The sequence below is a fragment of the Equus asinus genome, chromosome 4, assembly GCF_041296235.1.
Source record: "Equus asinus isolate D_3611 breed Donkey chromosome 4, EquAss-T2T_v2, whole genome shotgun sequence".
NCBI classification, from domain to species: Eukaryota; Metazoa; Chordata; class Mammalia; order Perissodactyla; family Equidae; genus Equus; species Equus asinus.
The window spans coordinates 141,747,466-141,769,750 of NC_091793.1; the positions used below are offsets into that span (position 1 = coordinate 141,747,466).

At 49.7% G+C, this 22,285-nt stretch overlaps 2 protein-coding genes across 8 annotated transcripts in view; one reads left to right on the forward strand and one right to left on the reverse strand.

The window, feature by feature from the left end:
- CCNYL1 (cyclin Y like 1) overlaps window positions 1–4,702 on the forward strand; it is a 37,658-nt gene extending 32,956 nt beyond the window's left edge. For 3 of the 5 annotated variants that reach the window (XM_070508481.1, XM_070508483.1, XM_070508482.1), the window contains exon 9: window positions 420–2,448. In XM_070508481.1, the coding sequence (XP_070364582.1) occupies window positions 420–536 (117 nt within the window). In that variant the 3' untranslated portion in view covers window positions 537–2,448. Of the gene's footprint in view, window positions 1–419 lie in introns of all 5 variants that reach the window. The other 2 variants (XM_044768303.2, XM_044768306.2) reach the window with 1 other exon arrangement.
- FZD5 (frizzled class receptor 5) lies at window positions 735–13,789 on the reverse strand. Of its 3 annotated transcripts, XR_011503023.1 has the most exons (4): window positions 13,636–13,789; window positions 11,652–13,475; window positions 6,649–7,086; window positions 735–1,425 (listed from the first exon to the last, which is right to left on the reverse strand). XR_011503023.1 is itself a non-coding variant. In XM_070508480.1 (3 exons), the coding sequence occupies exons 2-3, from the start codon at window positions 13,362–13,364 to the stop codon at window positions 1,177–1,179; spliced, it is 1,962 nt and encodes a 653-aa protein (XP_070364581.1). In that variant the 5' UTR covers window positions 13,365–13,475; window positions 13,636–13,788; the 3' UTR covers window positions 735–1,176. The 3 variants fall into 3 exon arrangements, 2 of the variants coding, with proteins under 2 accessions (XP_070364581.1, XP_044624237.2); XM_070508480.1 differs by lacking the exon at window positions 6,649–7,086 and having other exon boundaries at window positions 13,636–13,788; XM_044768302.2 differs by lacking the exons at window positions 735–1,425; window positions 6,649–7,086 and having other exon boundaries at window positions 7,298–13,475; window positions 13,636–13,788.
- Window positions 13,790–22,285: the final 8,496 nt, after the last annotated feature.

Here is a 22,285-nt window from a genome sequence, read left to right on the forward strand (position 1 = left end):
TGCCTTGTTAAACTTTGCTCAGAGTATGTAACAGCTAATGAAGATTGGACAGAATTTGAATAGCTAAGCAAACACTGATTTTGGCCAAGTGTATGTTCATTATGTTTAAGGAACAAGTGTACAGGTAACATGGTGTTGCTGTTAGGAGTCTACCACGATACCTTTGACATCTTTGGGAACCCAGTTTTTAAATAACTCTGGAAATCGAATCATAGCCCTTAAAGGGTTTTACCTTAGTGAGTTGGCAGGAAGTAACATCCCCAGAGCCTGGCAGTGCAGACCTCAGCTATGCAGAGTAGCAGAGACCATGAACTATCCGAGGGTGTGGATGTGTAGCTTATTGGTGATGCTTTTTTTTTTTTTTTTAAGTTAGAACCCTTTTTAATTGTACCTGTGTTCTCTTTGATTGACTTTCCTAGGCCATTTCCAGATTGTGTGAAGACAAATACAAAGACTTGTGTAGAGCTGCCATGAGAAGGTCTTTCAGTGCTGATAATTTCGTTGGTATTCAGCGCTCTAATGCCATCCTCTCTTAAGGGAGAAAGGAGGGGTTGTAACATCATGAACCCCTCATCTACAAGGACTGGAGAAATAGGACCTCTCCTGCTCAAAAACCAGCAAAGTTAGTATTTTCACCTAAAAGAAAGACATCGAATTCAAGAGACTTGTGGACAGCAAGGATTATGCTCATAGGAAAGAATGGGACCTTGTCAATGCAACACACTTTTCTGTCCTTTTTAATGTAAACACTTACAAAAACCACTCCAAAGCAAAAGCTACTGGCCCACACACAGATATGTGCATACTGTGGTAGGCTGATAGCTAACTAGGTGAGGTTTTTTAATTAATAGTTTAAATTTTTAGACTTTAAAGACACTAACTATATAAGTTTTATGTTTTTTCTATTTTTCTTGCCTCCCTCCCCCCCACATTGCTGCATATTCCTTTAGAATCAGTGCAGTATTACCATGGGAAACATGGGGCTCCTAACACCTCGTAAAGCCACTTAGGAATGGACTGTAGCCTTGTTAGGTATTGAAGGTTCTTCCTCCCTACTGTGTCATTGAAGCTGCTAGTCATTATTGGCAATCAATTTAAACCAAAAAGCTGCTGAATAACACTTGTCATTCACATTCTTTGCCAGCACTACTTATTAGCATATTAGCATGTTTGGGATCATAAACAGAGAAAGTATTGGTTATTATCTACTTCTGTTGGGGCCATGCTGCATTTCTCGTGAACTATAATGGTGCTTTTCATTTTCTGATGATTTTCCTCTTCGTTAGATAGATGTATTAAAAGATATTTCCATAATTCCAGCCAACATGGTGGTCCAGTGACAACGAGCCGGTCCTGAGACAGGTGTCCCGAGAGTGCTGGTGCAGTGTCAGGCTTTATGGAGAGCGCGGGGCCTCCGGAACGCTGCTGCAGGAGGTAAATGCGACAGGCTTACAAAACATCATCTGAAAGGTTAATGGAATTTTTTTAAACTTACTTAGTTTTGTAAATTTTAAATACTAAGCTTTTAGTTTTCATTTTTTGTTTCAGCCCCTCTTGAATTGGCAAACATTGCCTGAAACAAAATTAAAATTGAAAGTTTAATATTTAAAATTTATAAAACTAAATAGGTTTAAAAGAAATTTAGTTCACTTTTCAAATGGTGCTTTGTCAGTTTGTAGCATTTATACTTCTACAAATCTCAAAGCTTAAAATTGCACCAGACTTTAGGGATGCCTTATGTCTCCATGTGCCCTCCTCTTTTAAAAATAGTTCTTTGTAGGGCTTGTGCTGTTACCTGATTTGATCACCTAAATTTTTCTCTAGGTTTGGGAAAGGAGGATTATGAAGAGCAGTGTTAATTCACATGTAATAAGCTGGCAGGAACTGGACCCTAATTGTAGTGATGTGAAAGTAGGTGATGGGAAACGGCTTGTCCATCCCACGTGTTAACCTGGCTGTGCTGCCCGGTCCGACGTCCTGCCGTTTAAGAGGAAACTTACAAACCAGAGGAGCCCTTATCTCAGGCTGTGCAGCACAGGGAGTGAAGTAATCAACCTTCAAGAGATTGGTAAAATGTCACCTAAACTTGAAATACTGAAAAAAGATTAGTGTTCTCAACCTGTGAAATCTGTTCTCCTACCTTCTCAAATGTAATCCTAAGAATTTGGCTTGTAAAACAAAGCACTTCTGGGCCAGGAAAACTTTCAATATAGCAAGGCTTCACATTATACTGCAGGTTCCATCATTTTTAAAGGACAGAGACATAAATGATAGATAATGGTATATACAATATTACAATCTACCACCTCAAAAGCATTGTTTATGGAGTTTGGAGATTCAAGTATTGATTGCAGTTTTATTTTGAAAAGAATGCTACAACTTATGTGGTTTTTCTTTCTCATGTTTATATTAAAAGAAAAGCTAATAAACTCTATTTTAATTAAAATATGGCTACTGTGTTTGTAACATTTCTATTATCATAGCATTACATCTCTGCCTAACTTAAAATGGTTTCAGTCAGCTCTGCTAGTGGAGTCTTGAAGCATTTCCAGACTGACCATTCATAGATTGGTTTTACCCCTGCTGCTAGGTATGATGGTCATTTATTTCTTGGGTGTATGCTCTTTTTAACCTGAAGATAATTTATTCACTTAATCACTAGCCACAGTACTCAGAGGCATAGTGCATTAGAAGGCATCTCTGAATGGTTCGTTATTGTGTCAAGACAGAAAAGCACACTGGAAGGTAAAAGACCCGAGAGAGAAAGGAATGACAGGAGTGCTGTAGGATTAGCGTGACATCAGGATAGTCACTTGAGGCTCTGCAGCACTTAAACAGGAGAGACGGTGGAAGAAGCAGAACTGGAACTGTGGCTTCTGGAAGGAGGGTGACTTTAAACAAGCTGCATAATTTGACTTTAAAATGCTATTTTCAGACTTACATTTCAGTTAGAAATATACCAAATCTCCATAAGGTTTGTTTAAAACTCAGACCCTAGTCACTCAAGCAATGCTGAGTAAATCCTGAGTACTGCTGTATTTCATCCATGTTTCACCACCTGAGGTCAAATCTTTGATCATTTTGTTGTTGATAAATTGCTGATTAAGGTAAATGATCTAAGTTTAGAAGGGAAAATCACAAATCACTGTTTATAAGATAGTTTGACCCTCTAGTAATATGCCAGTTACTAAGCTGACAAATATGAGGGGTCAAAGGTTTAAAAAGTTTGGGGGAGAGACATTGGACATGACTGATATCAAGAACAAATTGGTGGAATAAGTAGAATCACTAAAATTGCTTTAATTCTAGAAGGTAATACAGCCATTTTGATAAATGGGAAATTGGGTCAACCTAGGGTAAGAGTGGAAACATCACAGAAAGCAAGCATGTTCTCTGACAAATGTCACAGGACCTGGAAACTGGTTACCAGTGGGGTGGTGACCTGGCAGTTGTTTAGGTATTACACCTGCGAAGGGTTTGCTCCCATAGTTCTAATACTATAAAATACCTGACTACCTCCACTCAGACTTATTTTTATTCTTAGTGTTTCCTCCTACTGGAATACTGACCTCAATGAAATTTTAACTCTGGTATATTGTGAACTGAACTTTTAAGTTTTCATTACAAGGAAAAGACAAAGGTCTGAAATACATGTTTGAACCAAATGAAATGGCAATTTTTGTAGGTCAAAAATGGTTGCTTGTCAGCAGTTTCCTATGGTTCATCCTAAGACAACAACGTAGGACCCAACGTTTCCGGTTAAAGAGAAGTTTCTTCCATGCTGTACTGGGTTCCATCATGGCTCTTTCATTTACTGGTAACATACCTGGTCTGCCCGTACATTACTGAAACCCAACAGCACTGAATCAAGGTTCATTTCTTGGTTTAGTTTTCCTATGTCTATAAATACACTATTCCTTGATTAAAAAAATGCTGACACCAGTATTTACTTTTCAATTCACTCTGTATTCAGGTTATGCAGTTTTTGGGGAAACATTTAGCTACAGCATGTAGGTTAGCTAAAATCACTGACGCCTTCCCCCAACCACATCTCAAATGTCTACACTGTTCCTTCACCTGGAAGCTGGTGAGCATGGAGCTACTTGGAAAAGCACTTGATAGCCAGCAGAGAAATCTCCCAGGTAGATGCTAGTTTCTATGCAGAATCTGTAGATTACACGCGGCATCTATCAACAAGGATTCAATCACCTCAGGTCTTAACGGTCAGCCACTTCCCAACTTGGTCTGCCTGACACTGCCAGGAAGCAACACCAAAGACCTAGGAGCCCTGAGCAAAGCCTGCTGCCCTGGCACGCAGGTGCAAGCTGTTTGGCTTCTGAGGCAATTTCCACTGAACTATTTTAAATGGGTTTGGCAGATAGGAGAACATGGACTTAAGGGGAAATAAATTTTAAGAGCACCAGTTTTGGGGCTGGCCTGGTGGCCGAGTGGTTAGGTTCATGCACTCTGCTTCGGTGGCCCAGAGTTTCCCTGGTTCGAATCCTGGGTGCAGACATGGCACTGCTCGCCTAAGCCATGCTGAGGCAGCGTCCCACATGCCACAACTAGAAGGACCCACAACTAAAAATACACAACCATGTACTGGGGGGCTTTGGGAGAAAAAGGAAAAATAAAATGTTTTTTAAAAAAAAAAGCACCAGTTTGTATTTTAGATCTCTAAGGTGCCGAAAGAACTAGGAAAGTGAAACAGTACAGAAATTAAGAGGAATCCAGAGTCAAATAAAAAAAGGTTAACTCTCTTTAAAAAAGGAATAGGTTAGATTATTCTAACTGCTGTGAAGGGAGCTAAGTAATTGAATTGATTAAATTCAGTGATACCATCAGAACCTAAGGTCCTCAAGAAGATACCAAGAGTATTCAGACCTCAAATGATTCTGCTAGCTTTTTCTTAAGACATCTATTCATGTTACCTTCTCAATTCTACTCACCTTCTCGTATAGCCCCTAGATGGTGGCCCCTTTATCTCCTCCCTATGGGAACCAACTCTTCCAAAAGCAGAGCTTCAGTGTTTTGTCCACTTCCCGTTTAGGGCCCTCCCTCAAGATCCTCTTGGCCTTTGCCCTCCTTGACCTTCTGCCAGTGTCCAATGGGGCAGTGCCTGATTTCCAAAGCATTACCTCCAGGTTCCAGGAAATACAGGTTTTACATGACTCACAGGCTACCTGGCCCCTCGTCATCCCCTTTAACCGCCTATTTGAGGCCTCCTGTGTGCCCAAAAGCATGTGTTCCGTACTTACTGCACTTGCTGACTCTCTGACCTGCCCACAGCCCTAGATGTATCTCCTCAGCCTGGGCAGCATCCCTACATTCCAAACTCCCAGACTCACTGGCACTCATCTGGCAGTAGGAATAGATGCCTCGCTTCTTAAGCTTGGAGGGGATTCCATCCCAACTCTAAAATCACCTAGCTCCCTCCCCTCCACCAGTTTATTCCCTTGTTTCAAAATTGCATTTATCTCCCCAGTGTGGGGATGGGGCAATTCGACTTTGCTCAGTCTTTTACCGTCTTAGTGTTTCTCAAGATGTGGTCCCTAGGCCACCTGTCTCTCGTCAGTTGAAAGTGAATATATGAAAAAGAAAGCTTCTCTAAACGCAACACAGAATCCTGGATTGGATTCTGGAACAGATACAGAACAGCAGTGGAAACTCTAGTGAAATCCAAATACAGTCTGGAACCGATAGTACTGTGCCAAGGTTGACTTCTTAATTGTAACAAACAAGTGTACTATGATGCTACATTAACATTAGGGAAAAATGAGTAAGGGGTCTGGAGGAACTCTGAATTATCTTTGCAACTTTTCTATCAATCTAAAATAATTCCAGAATAAAGTTTACCAAAAAGCAGCAGCAGCTTCTTGGACTGCAGGCCTACTGAATCTCAGTTCCTCAGGCTGAAGCCTGGGAATCTACATTTTTAATAGGAACCCCAAATGACTCTTATGCAGACTCAAATTTGAAACCTAGTCATTCAATTCCCTTCGCACTGCACGCCTGAACAGCTGCTGCTTCTGCACTTTCTGTACCTTAACCTGGCCTAACCCTGATTTAATCTTTTAGGTCCTCTGGACCATAAGACAAGAACTGTTATTTCCCTCCTTTCACAGATGAGAAAGCTGAAGTCCTAACAGGTTAAGGCACAGGTCCAGGACCACGCGGCTGTGAACGCTGGCGCTGGGATTTGAACCCCAGTCAGTCTGGCTCCCAAGTCTATGTGGCTAACCATTCTACTGCCTCTCAGCACTGTTTCCATGCAGGACAAGGAAGAGCTCTGTCCCTAAATCTCTAAAGCAGCATCATTGGCAGTGACACTGGGCCCACCTCTCTCCAGCTCCAGTCCCTTCGCTCCAGCTGTTCCACTGGGGTGAGCCGCGGGCAGGCGAGGCGTGCCGACGAGTGTCCTGTCCGTGCGAGGTGCACTGCTCTCCTGCCAGCATCCAGCGCCACTGCTGGATCTCCTTTTCTGCTTCTCCCGCTGCCCTAGCTCACGCGCCAATCTCGCAACGGTCAGAGCACTCACTCTGACACTGAATTATACACCCTCACATTGTTATCCACCTCTTGCTGGATTTGTCTCACTTCCCCAAACATTTTAACCTCCTAATTACCCAACTTCTCCCACATACTTACACCTCAGAGCATTGCTGGAGAACGTGACACACCAGGCATTACGAGGAGGTGACTGGTGGATTGGTGGCCGATCTGCATTTTGCCAAAGCAGCAGCCAGTAGAAAGTACTCTGACAACAGAATCTCAGGTCTGCTAAGCATCTGTCCAGATTATCAGGGAGGTGCCACCTCTAAATCAACTTATATCCTCTTATCTGGGCTCCCCGACTTGTATTTACAGCTTAGCACCAAGCTGTGGATCTAACTGCTGAAGGAGAAAGGGCTTTGGGAGTGTCTGCTCCTCAAGCGGACACACAGATCAACAGCACCCCCTCTATCCAAGGAGGTTCAGGACGCGGCACAGATGAGGCTACTGCGTCTCAGGCGGGGTCTCTCTCACGTGCTTCCCTTCGTTTCCTCAAGTGGGTCATGAAACAGTCACAGGATCAGCAGGAGAAGCCTATGAAGTATATTCAAGTAAAACGTCTTCATTAGTTCTGCTTCTGGTGACCGGAATTCGCTGATTTTCTTAATAAAAACATTGCCACTTATATTTTAAGTACCTCTGAGAAATCTGACTATGAAGTTAGAATCCACATATCTCCCCAGATACTCTTAGAAAGCAGTGTTTCTCCATAAATGTGTGAGGAGAAAAAGACGTGTACAGCATCTTTGTGTTTTCTTCACCATTGCTTTAATGTACTTTAAATTTTATCTACATTAATTGGGAACAAAGAAACAAAAATAGACATTTCTTTGTTTTTCATAAATAACTACTCTCCATATCTGATAAAAATCTCAAACCATTATTTTACCTTCCCACAAATACAATACATACAAAATTTATCTGAAATAATAGGGTCAGCAAATTAAGTATCTTCAGACTAACATAAGCACATACATAGCTGTTCTACTGACTTCCAGGAACAAAACAAAAACAAAAACTTATCAAGATGCTCTGGGTTTCCTTTCGTTAGTTTTATGGATTCAGAATTATAACCATCTGCCAGTAATAATTTATAGATTCAAGTTGATTGTCTACAAATAAAATACTGCTGGCTCTGATTCGCGAGTTCTGGATTTGACATGACAGTGACAATACTGTGTGGGGTAGGCACTATACGCATATTGAAATCATAAAAAATATTGAATGCCCTGGACTCGAACTACTGACTCGGTATGTGCCTCATTTGGCTCAGTAATAAATTCACCTGCACCAAACCCGTATCAAAAGTCACTAAATCTCTCAGATATATAATATATATTATGTATATACACACCCACCACACGGACACACTATACATACAGTTTGTAACATGATGTAATATTGTCTTAAAATGGTGTACCACAGACATTATCCTGGCTGAAATAAATCCTGTAATTGTCATCAAGCTGCTAGAAGCTTTTGAGGATTCCGAGTCACATTACTTAGTTACTTACATGGCCCTGCTTAATGTCACGGTAGCTTTTTCTTTCAGAACCACTCTCCCCAACCCAGGCATATTTCTTTCCCAGGATCACTTGATTGGACTGTGGAGGTAAGAAAGGGCAAGCAGGGGAGCAGGCAATTCTCAGCGCTGTACCTCGCACCTGCCTGGATTTGTGATGTTCTCCGTCCTGTTTGCCACATTTGGTGACAGAAAGCAGGTATTCAAAGCTTTGTCCCTCTTACCCCCCTTGGTCTTTCTGCAGAGCACAAAAGGGAGAGAAGCCTCTTTAGCAGGGTAGCAGTTCATTAAAATACACAGCTACATTTCCTAGCTCTGGGGTTCCCATTCTGTACTCGAGAGTGCAGGTCACGGATGCTGTTATTAAGGTTCCGTGTGGGATCCATGAGGTTTTCTCCTGATGGCCGGTGTCAGGATTTGCACAGCCCTGGCCCAGGAGGAAACAGCCTAATGAATACCAACTTGGAAACAGTGCTGTCGGCACATTATTTAAGCTGGTACATGTGCACAATTACACACCACACACACACACAGGCCCGTCATTGGAAATGGTCACATGAAAATATGACAAAGGTTTGCAAGGATAAACCAATAAGGCACCAAGAAAAATTATTTTCAGCCAATTTAGACAACTTCAAAATGTGAGGAGGGAAATAATATAAATTAAAACGACCTCTCTAAAGTTTGGTCAACCGGTTCCCTGGGAGGTCACATTAGTTCCTTTAGACAACCTTCTAAATGTTCACCCCCGAATCTATGAAATGAGACACTGCGGCCTGAAAGCTGTACAGGTGAGACCAAACTGGGCCCTAAGTCCCCTCCAACTTCACAAAGCTGCCTGTGAAGACCTCTCCCTTCATAACTGTTTTCAGTATAGGGTGTTTGCACAATAAAAATGAAAATTAGGGGGAAATAGTGCATGGGGTGGAAATAGGGGGTGGCCATAAATAGACCCAGCTCCTCTCCCCTGGGTGGGCTGGCTGATGTTAGTACGACCAGGGGAAGCAAGTGTGTTTTATCTGAGGGAAGGGGGGGCGGGCGATGAGAACAGAGACTGAAACAGAGGCGGCTCTGAAAGTGGGTCTGGAACTACACGCCAAGAAGCAACACCTACACTACTTCTCCTTGGCTTGGTAACCTGTCTTAGTTCTCAGAGTAAACTGGTTGGGCTTTTCAGGTTTGGCACGTTGCCAAAATGAAAAAAAATCAATTCTTTAAAATGAAGAATTAAATCACTTTCATCCCACAACTTTGAGATACACTGTACATCATTTCTAGATTCCTCCACAAAGAAAAAGAAGGAAGGGGGACAACCCAAGTTAGGCACAAGGACTGAAGGCAGCAGAACAATGCACGTGGTTTCTGGGAAGACACAGAAATGAGGGATGAGGTCACGGTGATCAAGAAGATCGTCATTTGAAAGACAGGAGAGGAACTGTCTCTCAGGCAGGGATCTATTTCAAGGTGCTAAGAAGCAGCTTCCGAATGAGTAGAGGAATGAGATGGGCCAGAAGGTCTGCAGCTGTGTACTGGGTTCTTGTCAAATCCACAGAAAGTTTACCTCTGACTCGGAGGGTGAGCGTGGAAGAGCAGTGCATTTTTTTAAAACGTGAACAGCTTTCGAGAGTACTTGGAACTCTAATACCAGGCTTCTCCCTACCAGCAAAGTGTTTAAATTCTCTGTGGGAACTATGCATTTGTTTACTTAATATCCATGAAGTAAAAGCTGACCTGGGCTTAAATCTTACTTTTCCAACTTCGGTGTAAAAGAAGACAAGTGCCCCTAGACTTACTGTTTTCTAGGGGAGGCATTCTCAAATCTTAATTGCTTTTGCCATTTTAGCTTCTTAAATGTAGTCCCCACTCAGTCCCGGTCATGGGTATTTTGCTGGACAATGCAGTGTCACCCCATTCCCCAGTAATGGCCTCACACTCTTCATGAATGAATGGTTAAACAGATTAGGAAAGCAAACAGGATTTTCTAAGGGTAAAGTAACGTGTGTGCGTGTGCGCGTGTGTGTTCATCAATACATAGGCTCTCCCATATGAAAGAAGGAACAGTTAAGCAGATCAGAAAGCAAACAGAATTCTCTAACAGCAGTGTTCGTGTGCGAGTGTGTGCTCATCAATAAAGGCTTTCTCAGAAGAGGAAAAGGAAAACATCCTGAGGTGGGGGTGGGGACAGCTCTCCTCCTGCTGTTCCAGTACACAGATCCCTACTTTACAAGCTTACGCGAGTGTGTCACGGTCTCACTTGCTTCCAGAGACTGCAGAGAGCAAGGTCTTGCTGCTTTTCGCATATCTGGCTATAAACTAGTCCAAAGTCCAGGGACACTCATTTTCGCTCATTACTGCCAGTGTTTGTTCACAGGTAGCCGGCTTCCCTCCCCCGGGTCCAGCACCTCATTCAGGGGCGGGTGTGGCTTCTAATCACGGCTCTGCAGGAGAGGAAGACTAAGAAAAGCAACAAGACCGTTTAACATGATCAAAGAGGTGGGACGGGGGTGGAGCCGGTAAAATAAGTGTTGGAAATCTACTTACTTACTGGAGATACACCCATATTAGTCCTTAAATCTGAAAAGAAGCCCCCTTTCACTAAGTACTTCCAGAAGAAGGGAATGGGTTTACTTTTACTAAAATTGTAACACCAGTTCTTTATTAAAAAAAATTGGGATCACTGAAGCCTATTAAGAACCACCCACTCCTTGTCTGGCACAAAGCTGCCCTCTGACCAGCCTAGAACTCAAGCTCAGCCAGTGGCCATGCCTTAGGTTCCAAATATTCACACCAGACACTCCGTAATGTGCCACCTCTAACTGGTTCGAGACAATTCTGTCGCTGGCAGGAACAAGAATGCAAAAACAAGAACAAGAATGGAGTTCTTGAAGACAAGCACTCCAGAGAACACAGGGAAGCCTGCTCAACAAAGCCAGGACCACACGGCTGCTCTGGGGGGGCCCCACCTCATTCTGCTCCCCTCCTTGGTGTGACCTGGGGCTTCTCCTAACAGGAACCACCAACAGGGACCACCTCACCTGAAAGCCTGTTGGAGCAGCAGCGGAAGGAGAGACAAGCTGATAAAGCAGCGACAGCTTCCCACCCACAGCGACCCAAACTGCCAGGGCTCCCTTTCTGTGTGTGGTTTTTCTTAAAGACCCAAGTATAGGAAATCCATTTTCCCAATTTACAGCACACAGTGCAAAGAACCCTGAACCGGCGGACCTTCATTATAATGGCAACCTTCGGATTGTAAAGCCCCCAAAACAAAGGTAAATTTTGTTGCCAAAATGCAACAAAGTTAAAAATGGAGACAAATACATATAAATTAAAAACAGGGTTCCCCTAAAGAAGGCAGCCAGAAATGCCGACCAGAAGAGCACACTCGGGCTGTGCCCCTCCGAGACGTCCCGGGACAGGGGCTCCCTGTCGCAGCCCCATCTCTCTCCACGTTGCCCCAGGAGGGCCATCGGAACCGGGAGGGTATATGGAAGTGACCTTGGCAGAGCTGCCAAACCACCCGCCCCTCCCGCAGCCCCGGCCCCCGCGGCGTCGCCTCCTACACGTGCGACAGGGACACCTGCTTGTGGTGGGCGGCGGGGGGGCCCGGCCCGGTCCTGCCCGTGAGCGCCGCGCTCGCCTCCGTCTGCTCCCCCGCCGCCCCCGCGTCCTTGGGGCCCCGCGCGCGGCAGCAGCGGCCGGAGAAGCGCCGCCACGACTCCACCGTCTTGCTGGACCAGATCCAGACGCCCGACGTGATGCCCACCACCAGGCACATGAAGTACTTGAGCATGAGCACCCAGTACTCGGGCTTGGCGCGCGGCGCGCCGGCGTCGGCGCCCGGGCACGCGCAGGTGAGCGCGGCCTCCCAGCTCTCGCGGTGGTGCTGCTCGTACAGGTAGCAGGCCACCAGCACGCTGGCCGGCACGGTGTAGAGCAGCGTGAAGACGCCGATGCGCAGCATGAGCTTCTCCAGCTTGTCCGTCTTGGTGCCGCCCTGCTTGATGACGCTGCGGATGCGGAACAGGGACACGAAGCCGGCCAGCAGGAAGAGCGTGCCCACCAGCAGGTAGAGCACCAGCGGGCCCAGCACGAAGCCGCGCAGCGAGTTCAGGTTCTGGTTGCCCACGTAGCAGATGCCGGCCACCGGGTCCCCGTCCACGGAGCTCAGGGCCAGCGCCGTGATGGACTTGACGCTGGGGATGAGCCACGCGGCCAGGTGGAAGTACTGCGCGTAGCCCGCGATGGCCTCGTTGCCCCACTTCATGCCGGCTGCCAGGAACCAGGTGAGCGACAGGATGACCCACCAGATGGAGCTGGCCATGCCGAAGAAGTAGACGAGCAGGAAGACGACGGTGCACAGCGCCGGGCCCGTGGTCTCGTAGTGAATGTGGCTGTGCTCGCGGCTGCAGGCGACGCTGGCGTGGCCCACGACCAGGCGCACCAGGAAGCCCAGCGACACGCACAGGTAGCAGGCCGACAGGAAGATGATGGGGCGCTCGGGGTAGCGGAAGCGCTCCATGTCTATGAGGAAGGTGGCCACGGTGGTGGAGGTGGAGACGAAGCACAGCACCGACCACAGGCCGATCCAGAAGGTGGCGAACGTGCGCTCGTCGGGGCTGAAGGACGGCTGGTAGCAGGGCACCGCGCAGTTGGGGACCTGGCCCGTGCGCACCTTGTTGTACAGCGGGTGCGACTCCTTCACGATGGGCACGAAGGGCTCGCGGCACTTGCACACCGACGGGCCCCCCGCGGCGCACTCGGCCCCCGCGGACGGCGCCCCCGGCGGGCCCGGGGGCGTGGGTCTGGCCGGGAAGGGCCGCGGGGGCGCCGTGGTGGCCTCGCTGCGGTTGTAGTCCATGCACAGCACCTCGGCGTCGCGGCCCAGCACCGGCAGGCGGTCGCAGCTCATGCGCTCGGGCCAGGCGAAGCCGTACTGGCGCATGAGCGGCGAGCAGCCGGCCTTGGCGCGCTCGCACACCGAGCGGCAGGGCGGCAGCGGCTTGTGGTAGTCGGGCAGGCAGATGGGCGTGTACATGGAGCACAGGAAGAAGCGCAGGTCCGGCGAGCAGTGGATCTCCACCAGCGGCCAGAACTGGTGCACCTCCAGGCCCGCCTCGTCCTGCGTGTCGTGGTTGAACTGGTTGGGCATGTGCGTCAGGTTGTAGCCGATGCCGCGGCACATGGGCACCGTGATCTCCTGGCACACCGGGGCCTTGGAGGCGGCCGCCGCGCGGCCGGCCAGCTGCGCCAGGAGCAGCAGCAGCAGCGGAGGCGGCGCGGGCCTCGCCATGCCCCCGGGCGCCGGGCGCCCACGCGTCCGCAACCTGTTGGCTCCTGGCCTCTCCAACGGCCGAGCGGGGGCGCGGCCTCGGCGCTCGGCTGGCTGGCTCCGGGGCTGCGCCTTCAAGAGAGGGGACAGAGTCGCCCACCCCTTAGGGGGCGTCCGCGGCCGCCCGCGCGCTCTCCCGCCCCGCCCGGCACCGAGGCCCGCCCCGCCGCCCGCGCGCTCCGACCCCGGGCGCCCAACCGGCCAGCGCGGGCCGGAGCGGGCGGGCGCTCACCTCGGGTCCCGGCGCGGCGCTCCGCTCGGGCCGCCGCGAAGTTTGAGACGCCGGGCCGCCGCGGCAGGTGGCCGGCTCAGACCGGGGGCCGCGCCGCGCGCGCGGGGTCCGCGGGCCGGTGGCTGGCCGTCGCCTCCTCCGGGCGCCCCCGCATGCCCGCGCCGGCGGCACCGGGGCGGGGCAGCGCGCTGCGGCCGGCGGGCGGGCCCCGCGGGCGCGGCATGGGCGCCGTCCCGCCCGCTCCCCGGCAGGGGGCTCCGCGGCCCGCCGCTCCGGGCGGGGCGGCCTCCGGGCGCGCTCGGCTCCTCCCCGCGCTCGCTCCTCGCAGCTCCCGCCCCAGCGGCGGCGGCGGCGGCGGCGTCCGGGCCCGGCTGACCGGCCTCTGCCGCCCGCCCGCCGGGTCACCTGCCTCTAGGGCCGGAGGCCCCGCCCCGGGCCCGCCACGCCACGCCCCCGGGCCGCCGGACCCGCCTGCGGACACGCCCCCGGGCCCGCCCCCGCCCCGCTCTCCGCCCCGCCCCGCCCCCGGCGCCCCGAGGCCCCGCCCAGAGCGGGCGCCGCGAGCGTGAGCCAATCGCGGGCCGGGACGCGGCGGGGGCGGGGCGAACGCTAATCTGGCCTCCAGCCCTTGGGCAGCGCTGGCGGGGTGCCCCGCGAGTCCTGGGTCAGCGCCCGCGTGGGGCTCCCTCCCGCGAGGTCACTCTTGCGGGCTCCTCCTGCGGGGTCCCTCCCTCGGGGCTCCCTCCCGCAGGGGTCACTCTCCCTGGGCGCCCTCCCGCGAGGTCACTCTTGTGGGCTCCCTCCCGCGGGGTCACTCCTGCGGGGCGAGCCAGGAGCCCGGCGCCTGCCCCTCCGCGCCGCCCGCGCCAGTGCGCCCAGTGGACAAGCGGTGCCCCCGAGCCCTAAGCTGAGCCGCACGCCGCTGACCGTCCGCGCCACCCCTCGGTTCGCGGTCCCGCCGCGGCTTGCACAGGTGAGGAAACCCCACCAGACGAGCTCATCCACGTCTCCAGCGGCCACGGCCCGACCCGGGGCCCCCCAGGTGTCCGGGACCCGCACGCGGTGGGCGCTCCGCGGCGAGCCCGGATTCGACCCCGGAGTTGGGCCACGCATCGCCAGCTGTCACCAACCCGCGTCCACCAGCGGCATCGCCAGAGCTTCACCTTCGCATCTCGTAACAAAACCACAGTGTGGCGACAAGAAAGTGCTTTCTGTCTTTGGAGGGCCAGAGAGGGGTTAGTCCTTTGTCCGCGAAGTTTAAACCCAGCGGCTCCCAAGTCGCTCGCGGAGAGGAGGCACACCACTCGTCTCTGCCGTGGGCGCGCTCCGCCCCGGGGTGCGCCCCGCGCACCTGTGCACCGCGCACCCGTGCACCGCGCACCCGCCCCGGGGTGCCCCTCGCACACTCGTGCACCGCGCACCCGCCTCTAGGTACCCCCAGCGTGCCGGTGCACGCGCCCCGGGCACCGCGTACCTGCACCCGCGCCCCCGCCTCCGCCCGAGGGACCGCGTACCTGCCCCCTCACACTCGTCCCCAGGTGCCCCTTGCGTACCCGTGCGCCGCGCACCCGCGCACCCGCCCCTAGGTGCCCCCCGCGTACCCATGCACGCGCCCGCGCCCCTGCCCGGGGGGCCGCGTACCTGCGCCCTCACACTCGTCCCCAGGTGCCGCCCGCTCACCCGTGCACCTCATACCCGCACCCCCCCCCCGGGGGACCACGCACCCGCCCTGGGGTGCCCCACGCACACGCGTGCACCGCACAGCCGCCCCCGCACACCAGGGACCGCGCGCCCGTACCCGTGGACCGGCGCGGGGCGCGGGGGCGCACGGAGCGGTCCGGCCAGCGGCGAGACCTGTGGGCGCCCCCACAGCGGGACGCACTGTGGCGCTCCCCAGATGGGTTGTTACGCGGCGTTTCCAACGTCCTAAAATGCCTCTTTTCTACGTGTTCTAATTAGGTGTTTAGCATACTTGAAATTCATTCACACGCTTACAAAGAGGGTTTGTATTGTTTCCCACTCCCTACCCCTTCTTTCCACTGGGAAGAAGGAGAAAGAAGGCAGGAGGGCCTGAGGACTTGGAGGACCCCGGACTGAAGGGCTGCGTTAGCCTACAGTATTGTCGATTCGCGCAGACTCGGAGACTAAGGGGCAGAGCAGACCTCGCCCTCCTGCTCATCAACAAGGCTTCGTGGGAAATAATGAGGAATATGTGAGGAATATGTGCCTCAGAGTTAAAGGGAATATCAATAGCTTCACCAACGTCAAAACTACTGATAAATATGTTTAAAATGTACATTAGGTGTTTCGTTCCCTGGAATTCTACAGGTGTTCATATTTTATCTCTTTTATTTTTTGGAAATTCTTGGCCCTCGGTCTGCAAACATCCCAGGGTTGAAAGTCGTGGGAGTCCAAGAGCTGTGGAATAGCAATCAAACAGATAGGGAAGCCCTCAGTGGAAAGAATGTGGCGACCAACATGCCGAGGGAGGGCTGTCTCCTTTGGTGCCCTTTATGCAACGCGTGTATTATTGGGGACCGACAAGTGCTGGCTAATAATAAAAAGTATTTGAAGTTGGAGAATGTTAATCACTCACGCTGGAATTTAGCTAGAATGCTTGTGTTATTTCACTTGGTTCTGAATCAAACCATGTTATCTACTAGTTTGTAAACCTCTCTCTTCTTAACAGCGAAATATTATTTTTGCTTGGAGATCACTAATAGTAGTAGTATTAACAATAGAAAACTGTGCCAAAAGAGACTTATTTTCCATTGTGTAGCTTTTTGTATCATTTGAACTTTTGCTTTTAAACATATAGTACTTCAATTTAAAGGCAGTTTAAAATGTGCTGATTGTTTAATACACGTTAAGCAGGGTGCTAAGTAACTCATTTGCAGTAGCTCAGTTAATTCCTACAACAACCAGATGAAACTGCCACCATAATGACTTGCTTGAACTTACTTATTTAGTCCATGGAAAGGATAGATATCAAAATTTTCTCCTGAGTCATAATTTACTACTCAACAAACTAGAAAACACTAAATTATTTTTTTTAGGATGAGATTTTTCAGAACCTGAAACATTGCCAAGCATTCTGGTGTATTAATTCACTGGCTTATGCATCCATCATCCATCCATCCAACAAACATCAGATTTCTGAGTTGAAGACACTACTGCTATAGTAAACATATTTCTAAAAGCCAAATTCATGAAATCCCACTTTAATTATTACCCAAGTTGTGTTTATGAATTGATGAAAATATAGAGGATAATGCTAAACATTCCATCTAGTAAGTGTGTGACATTCTAAAAGTTTTGAAGTATTGGTTTTGGATTTTGTCATCAGGGGATGGTTGCAGGATTTTAAACCATACTAGGCTTGTGTTGACTATACACGTATTGTTCTGTTGAGACATGTGACAGTTCAATGCTAAAGGAACAAGTGGACAGGTGGCCTTCATAAACTTTTCAGTATCTTGGGACTCAAGCCTGTAACAGGATGCTGTGTGATAGACACCTTCAGTCAGCATTTGTGAAACAAATGGATGGATGAATGACAACTGAGATTAACTTTTTAAACTTTAGCAACTGACACTGAATCCTTGAACACAGATCACCTTGTGAGCGACATCTCCGAGGGTCACCACACCACACCCTGTTAAATGCAGGGTGCGTCCAAACCTCAGCTCTGCCTGTGCCAGCTGTGTCACTCTGGACAAGTCACCTAACAGCTCCGGGTCCTCTTTCCTTGTCTGTAAGATGGAGTTTAAAATAGTTATCAAGTCGTAGTGAGGGGTAAATGAATTTATATGGTAAAGGGCTTAGAACCATGTCTGGCACCAGGTAAGTCTATATAGCTCTTAGTTATTATTCTTTCTACTATGGTTCATTCTATTTTTCTGTTTTCCCAATCTTCTATATTTTCTTTTGTTTATTACCTTAATAATGGAAAAAATAGTTACCTTTTTTTAGATGTAGTTTATATCTGAGCGCATTCCCAGCTGACACCAGCTGTCTCTAGCATTTAGATATTAGCTGTTTTATGCCAAAGCAGGGATCATTCCACTTGCCCTGGATCAAAGTGCATACGCCTGACATCAGCAACCAGTCCATGAGTGTGTGAGCGTGCACTGTGCTGGCACAGACGCCCACAAGCCAACATGAACGCGTCACAGGTGTTTCCAGACCAGCTCCTTACATGTCCTGGAGCATTTCTGATCACTCCTCTTCTCATCAGATCAGACACCTTTAAACGAGAAACCGAGACACTGACCAGAGGATTAACGTGATGAGTCATTTGTCCAGGTTCACAATGCAGGTGGAATAATCCAACTACGCTTTTCAGTCCTCTCCCATCCCCCAGCAGGGTGGAGATTATGGAAGTCAAGGCTTCTTTCTCCCCAGAGGCGATGGAAATACTAATCTCTCCCACGTGGAGTGGTTGCTCTCCGCTGCACCGTACTCACCGGGGAGCCTTAAGAAGCACGTTGATTTTTGGTTTTGTTTGCTTGCTTGTTTGTGTTGCTGTTTTGTTTTAACTCTCCAAGTGATTCTGATTTTCAGCTACAACTACACGTAGATGATTTTGTTTCCTCAGTAAGCCCCACACTTGGGCCCAGCTGGATCTTCTGCAGACAGAGTTACTCACCTCGGTATGTAAAATGGAGCACGTCCGGGAAGGTGGAGAGAAGTGCATTCTGGTCTAATCGCATGTGGGTCTGTTTGGGCTGAAGGAAACATTATGTAAACAACAGAATTGTTGTTCAGTGATGGCACCGTTGATATCAGCGATGACCGCAGTGACGGCACCCGATGGGCACTGAGCATTTCCAGCGTGCATGCACTCTGCAAGCATTTTACCTGTACGATCTCTGTTACTCCCAAGAATCCTGTCAGGTTGATATTATTATCCCCATTTTATAGATGAAGAACTGAGGCTCCGACGAGTAACTTGTTACCAAGGTCACACACCTTCCAGCTGGGGTTTTCCTGACTCCGAAGCCTGTGCTGCCCCCAACTGCAGCCTCGTTGTCGGCCCCGCAGTGGAGGGTGCTGAGAACCACTGGTGGCAAGTCTCGAGAGAAGCAACTTTCCTTATTCCTTGGCATCCTTATCCTGGGGACCAGGCTGAATCTTTAATTCTGGGGTAGCCTCTTGTGTGGGGGCTAAAGTGTGGAAAAGCTCTGGGGTCTGGATTCATCTAGAATCCAGCACAAGTCTAGGGCCAACTTGCTCTTTGGGTTTTGCAGACTGGGTGCCAAGTGGGGTGCCACTTAGACGAGATTTCAGGACCTTCCTGGTATCTTGGCAGAGGATGCTTCAATTCAGTAAATATCAATGCTGTGCCTGCTGTGAGCTAAGCACTAGTGCCAGGGGTATGAAGATGGTGAGGCCCGGACTTCCCAGGCAGGGCACAGCGGAGCACAGAGGAGCCCAACTTGGCAGCTCAGGAAGAGCCAGGCTGTGTCTGGAAGGCTGGATGCGAGTTAGGCGATCTCTCAGTCAGGGTTTAGCACAGGAAGCAGGAACCACTCTAGGTATTTCAAGCAGAGAAAGACTTAATTCTGAGAATCAAGCAGGGGCTTATAAAATTGTTAGAAGGGCTGGAGGGGCGGAGGTCAGGGTCTACTCCTGGACTATTGAGTTCAAGGGCCCACCATGGGGGTACGTTCCAGAAGTCGAGATGGTGCTGCTGCAGCAACTGCTCCTCATACCTGTGAAACTTGTTACTAGACACTGAGATGGGACACCGAGTCCAACAACATTAAATGCCTCTTATCATCACCTCTCAGCCCTGCTGGCCAGGAGCAACAGCAGCAGAATGATGCCTTCTCCTTGCATCTGCCTGCCAAACCTCACAGGAGCACACCTGGTTGACTGAACTTTGTTCAGATCCAGACTCTAGCTGCAAGGGAGTCTGGGAAATGTAGTTTTGAGGTTTCCAATCTCTCCAGCTGGATTACTAGAACAGGGATTGAATGGAGTCCCTGAGAGGCAACCCTCAGCATCCACTGCGGGTGAAAACTGAGAAGGACTACCTAGATGGAGGAATCTGCAGAGGTGGAGGGTGTAGGGCAGAAAGCACGGTGTGCAGCTGGGCACGACCAGGCTACTGGAGGGCAGCAGAAGCATCAGAATCTGAACGTGCCCTCCTGTCTAGTCAGCATCTTCTTTAATTAGTTAGATTTGCATGTTCACTCTAACACTCTTGCATTGATGTGGTGGTTGATTTATTCAACTGACCACTAATACAGAAGGAGGAAGGAAATGAGCAAAAAGCAGATGAGAGAATAAACAGAAGTGCTGGGGGATGTTCATCCACAAAGAAAAAGCACTTTAACCTTCTCCCAGTTCAGTGCTATGAACACTGTTGATGTCCTCCCCAGGCTTTTTCCCTTTCTCCTTCCTGACAGAACCCCAGTGTTTTGTTTGGGTTGGGAACCTACCGTTTTCTGCACAGCCACCTGCTTCACAGCAGACAGGACCTCCTGTCAAGCCCCAGGCAGTAACACATGGTTGGTCCAACTGCTCACGTTGCCCCTTCTTATTAGTATTCAGGTTACTCATGTGTGGGGGGCACAGTTCTGGCCCACAAGGGTGTGGGCCAGTGTGAGGTAAGTGTCAGGCCTTATGGGAGAGATTTTACCCCAAAGGAGAGACAGTCTCCTCTCCTGCTGGCTATTGTTTGGTCCGCATGTGATACCTCCCACTGTGGGCGCCATCTTGCAACCTCGAAAGAGCTAAGCTGAGGCACTGAGGAAGGATGGCATGGACATCTGCCTGCCTCCGCACTTCTTCTCATGTGACACAATACGTTTCTTCTTTTCTGAGCCCGCTGAGTCAGAGTGTTCAGCCAAAATTATCATAACTACTACATGCGGTCTGTACACCCAGGACAAGGATGTGCCCCCTTAAACTTGGCCAATGAAAGTCTTTGGAGGAGATTTACAAAAACTTATTCCCCCTTTTCCACCAGGAAAACTGCTATTCGTGCTTCAAAAGCATTCAAGACCCACTCAAACCTCACTTCTGTCAGGCTGTCACCTGTTACCACCCTTCTGCGTTACTCACCAGCACTCAGCCGATACACATGAGCCCCTGTTACGGGCCTGGTCACCTTTCAGACACAGGGGGTATAACGGGGAGATACCAGTCTGGTGGGAAGACAGACAGTGAAACTTTAATGTGATGACTCTTATGAAAGGGAAAAAAAGAATTCTTAGGGCAGCATTTCAAAGGAAGGGGATAACTACCTTGAGATTATTTTATTGTACTGTGATTATCTGTTCATATATCGGTTTTTTCCCCTAGATTGTGTGTCCTTACGCCCTTAAATCCCCCATCCCTTCCCTGGGAGACTGTATTTTCCAAAGATGGCTGCAAAAACTTCTCCCATTCCGTAGTTCTTCTGCAATGTGACCTTGCCGTTCCCACAGGGGAGGGAAGTAGGAGTCCGAAGTCCCCTCCCCTTGACTCTCAGCGGCTGTGATGGTTTTGGCCAATAGAATATATGGAAGCGATGTTCTGGGAATTCTACGCGTGGGTTATAAAGGGCCGTGCGGCTTCCACTCGGTTCCCTTGGAACACTTGTGTTTTTGAGATGCTCCTCTTGGGACCTACATGTAGACGCTCCAGTTGACAGTCCCTGTTGAGTGAGCCTTCAAGGCGTCCCAGGCCATGTGTCTGACACGTGAGTAAAGATTTCAGATGATTCCAGTCCCCAGCCTCGAGTCACTCCCAGCTGTTCAAGCCTTCCCAACTGAGGCCCCAAATTTCACGGAGCAGAGTCAGCCATCCCTCTGTGCCCTCTCCAGGTTCCCGACCCACAGCACACAAGAGCATCATAAAATGGCTGTTGGTTCACGCCACTAGTTGGTATGGTTTGTTACAGAGTAGCAATGACTGGAATACCCCCAAATCGGCCTGCCTGTGAAATCTTAGATGACTGAGTAGACAACTTTTTTTTGGCCTGACCCAGTTGGTGATCAATTTATGCGCCGAAGCTGGAGAACTTTCATCCACCTTACTTTCATCCTCTTGAGTCTCACTGTTGATGACATGCATGTGAAATGTCTAATCTTTTAAAACACAAATCTTCACCATTGATCTTAATATCCTGCTGCAGTGAGTTCCTCAGGTCAATTGTGTGTAGTGGGGAAAAAAGTGCCTCCTTTTATCCGTTTTAAACATGCTTCCTTTTCATCTCATCTTGTCCTCTTGTTCTTCCCCAAGTAACGTGATGTCCATTTCGTGGATACCGCGACACAGAAGCTGCGTTGAGACAATAATCTGTCTTTGAGCGGGTCACCCAGAAGGCCTCGGGCTCCCTGCGACACGGAGCGGTGGATTTTAGCTGGTGACTTAAAGGTGGTGGATCGCTCTATTCTAATTAGTCACAAGTTTAGTTCCAAGCTTTTAAAAAATAGTTTCTAAATTCCACAAGTGGCAGTGGTTCTTGTGGTTCTAGTAAGTGGAGCACAGCATAGTGGGAAGAGCACCGGCTGGTACAATCTGGATTCAAGTCTCATCCTGTGAGCCGACTGTGTGCCCTTGGGCATAACACTTAACGTCTCTGGGCCTCATTTTCCTCAACTACAGAATGAGGAGATTCAACCGCAGGGCTTGTGGAAAACTTTTGCCTCTAACGTTT

Coding starts and splice junctions, on each gene's coding strand:
- FZD5 (XM_070508480.1), bottom strand. CDS start 13,364: ATGGCGAGGCCCGCGCCGCCTCCGCTGCTGCTGCTGCTCCTGGCGCAG. Junction 1,426..11,651: donor CCGCCGCCCACCACAAGCAG/GTGTCCCTGTCG, acceptor TACCTCCTGCAG/CAGCGTTCCGGAGGCCCCGC.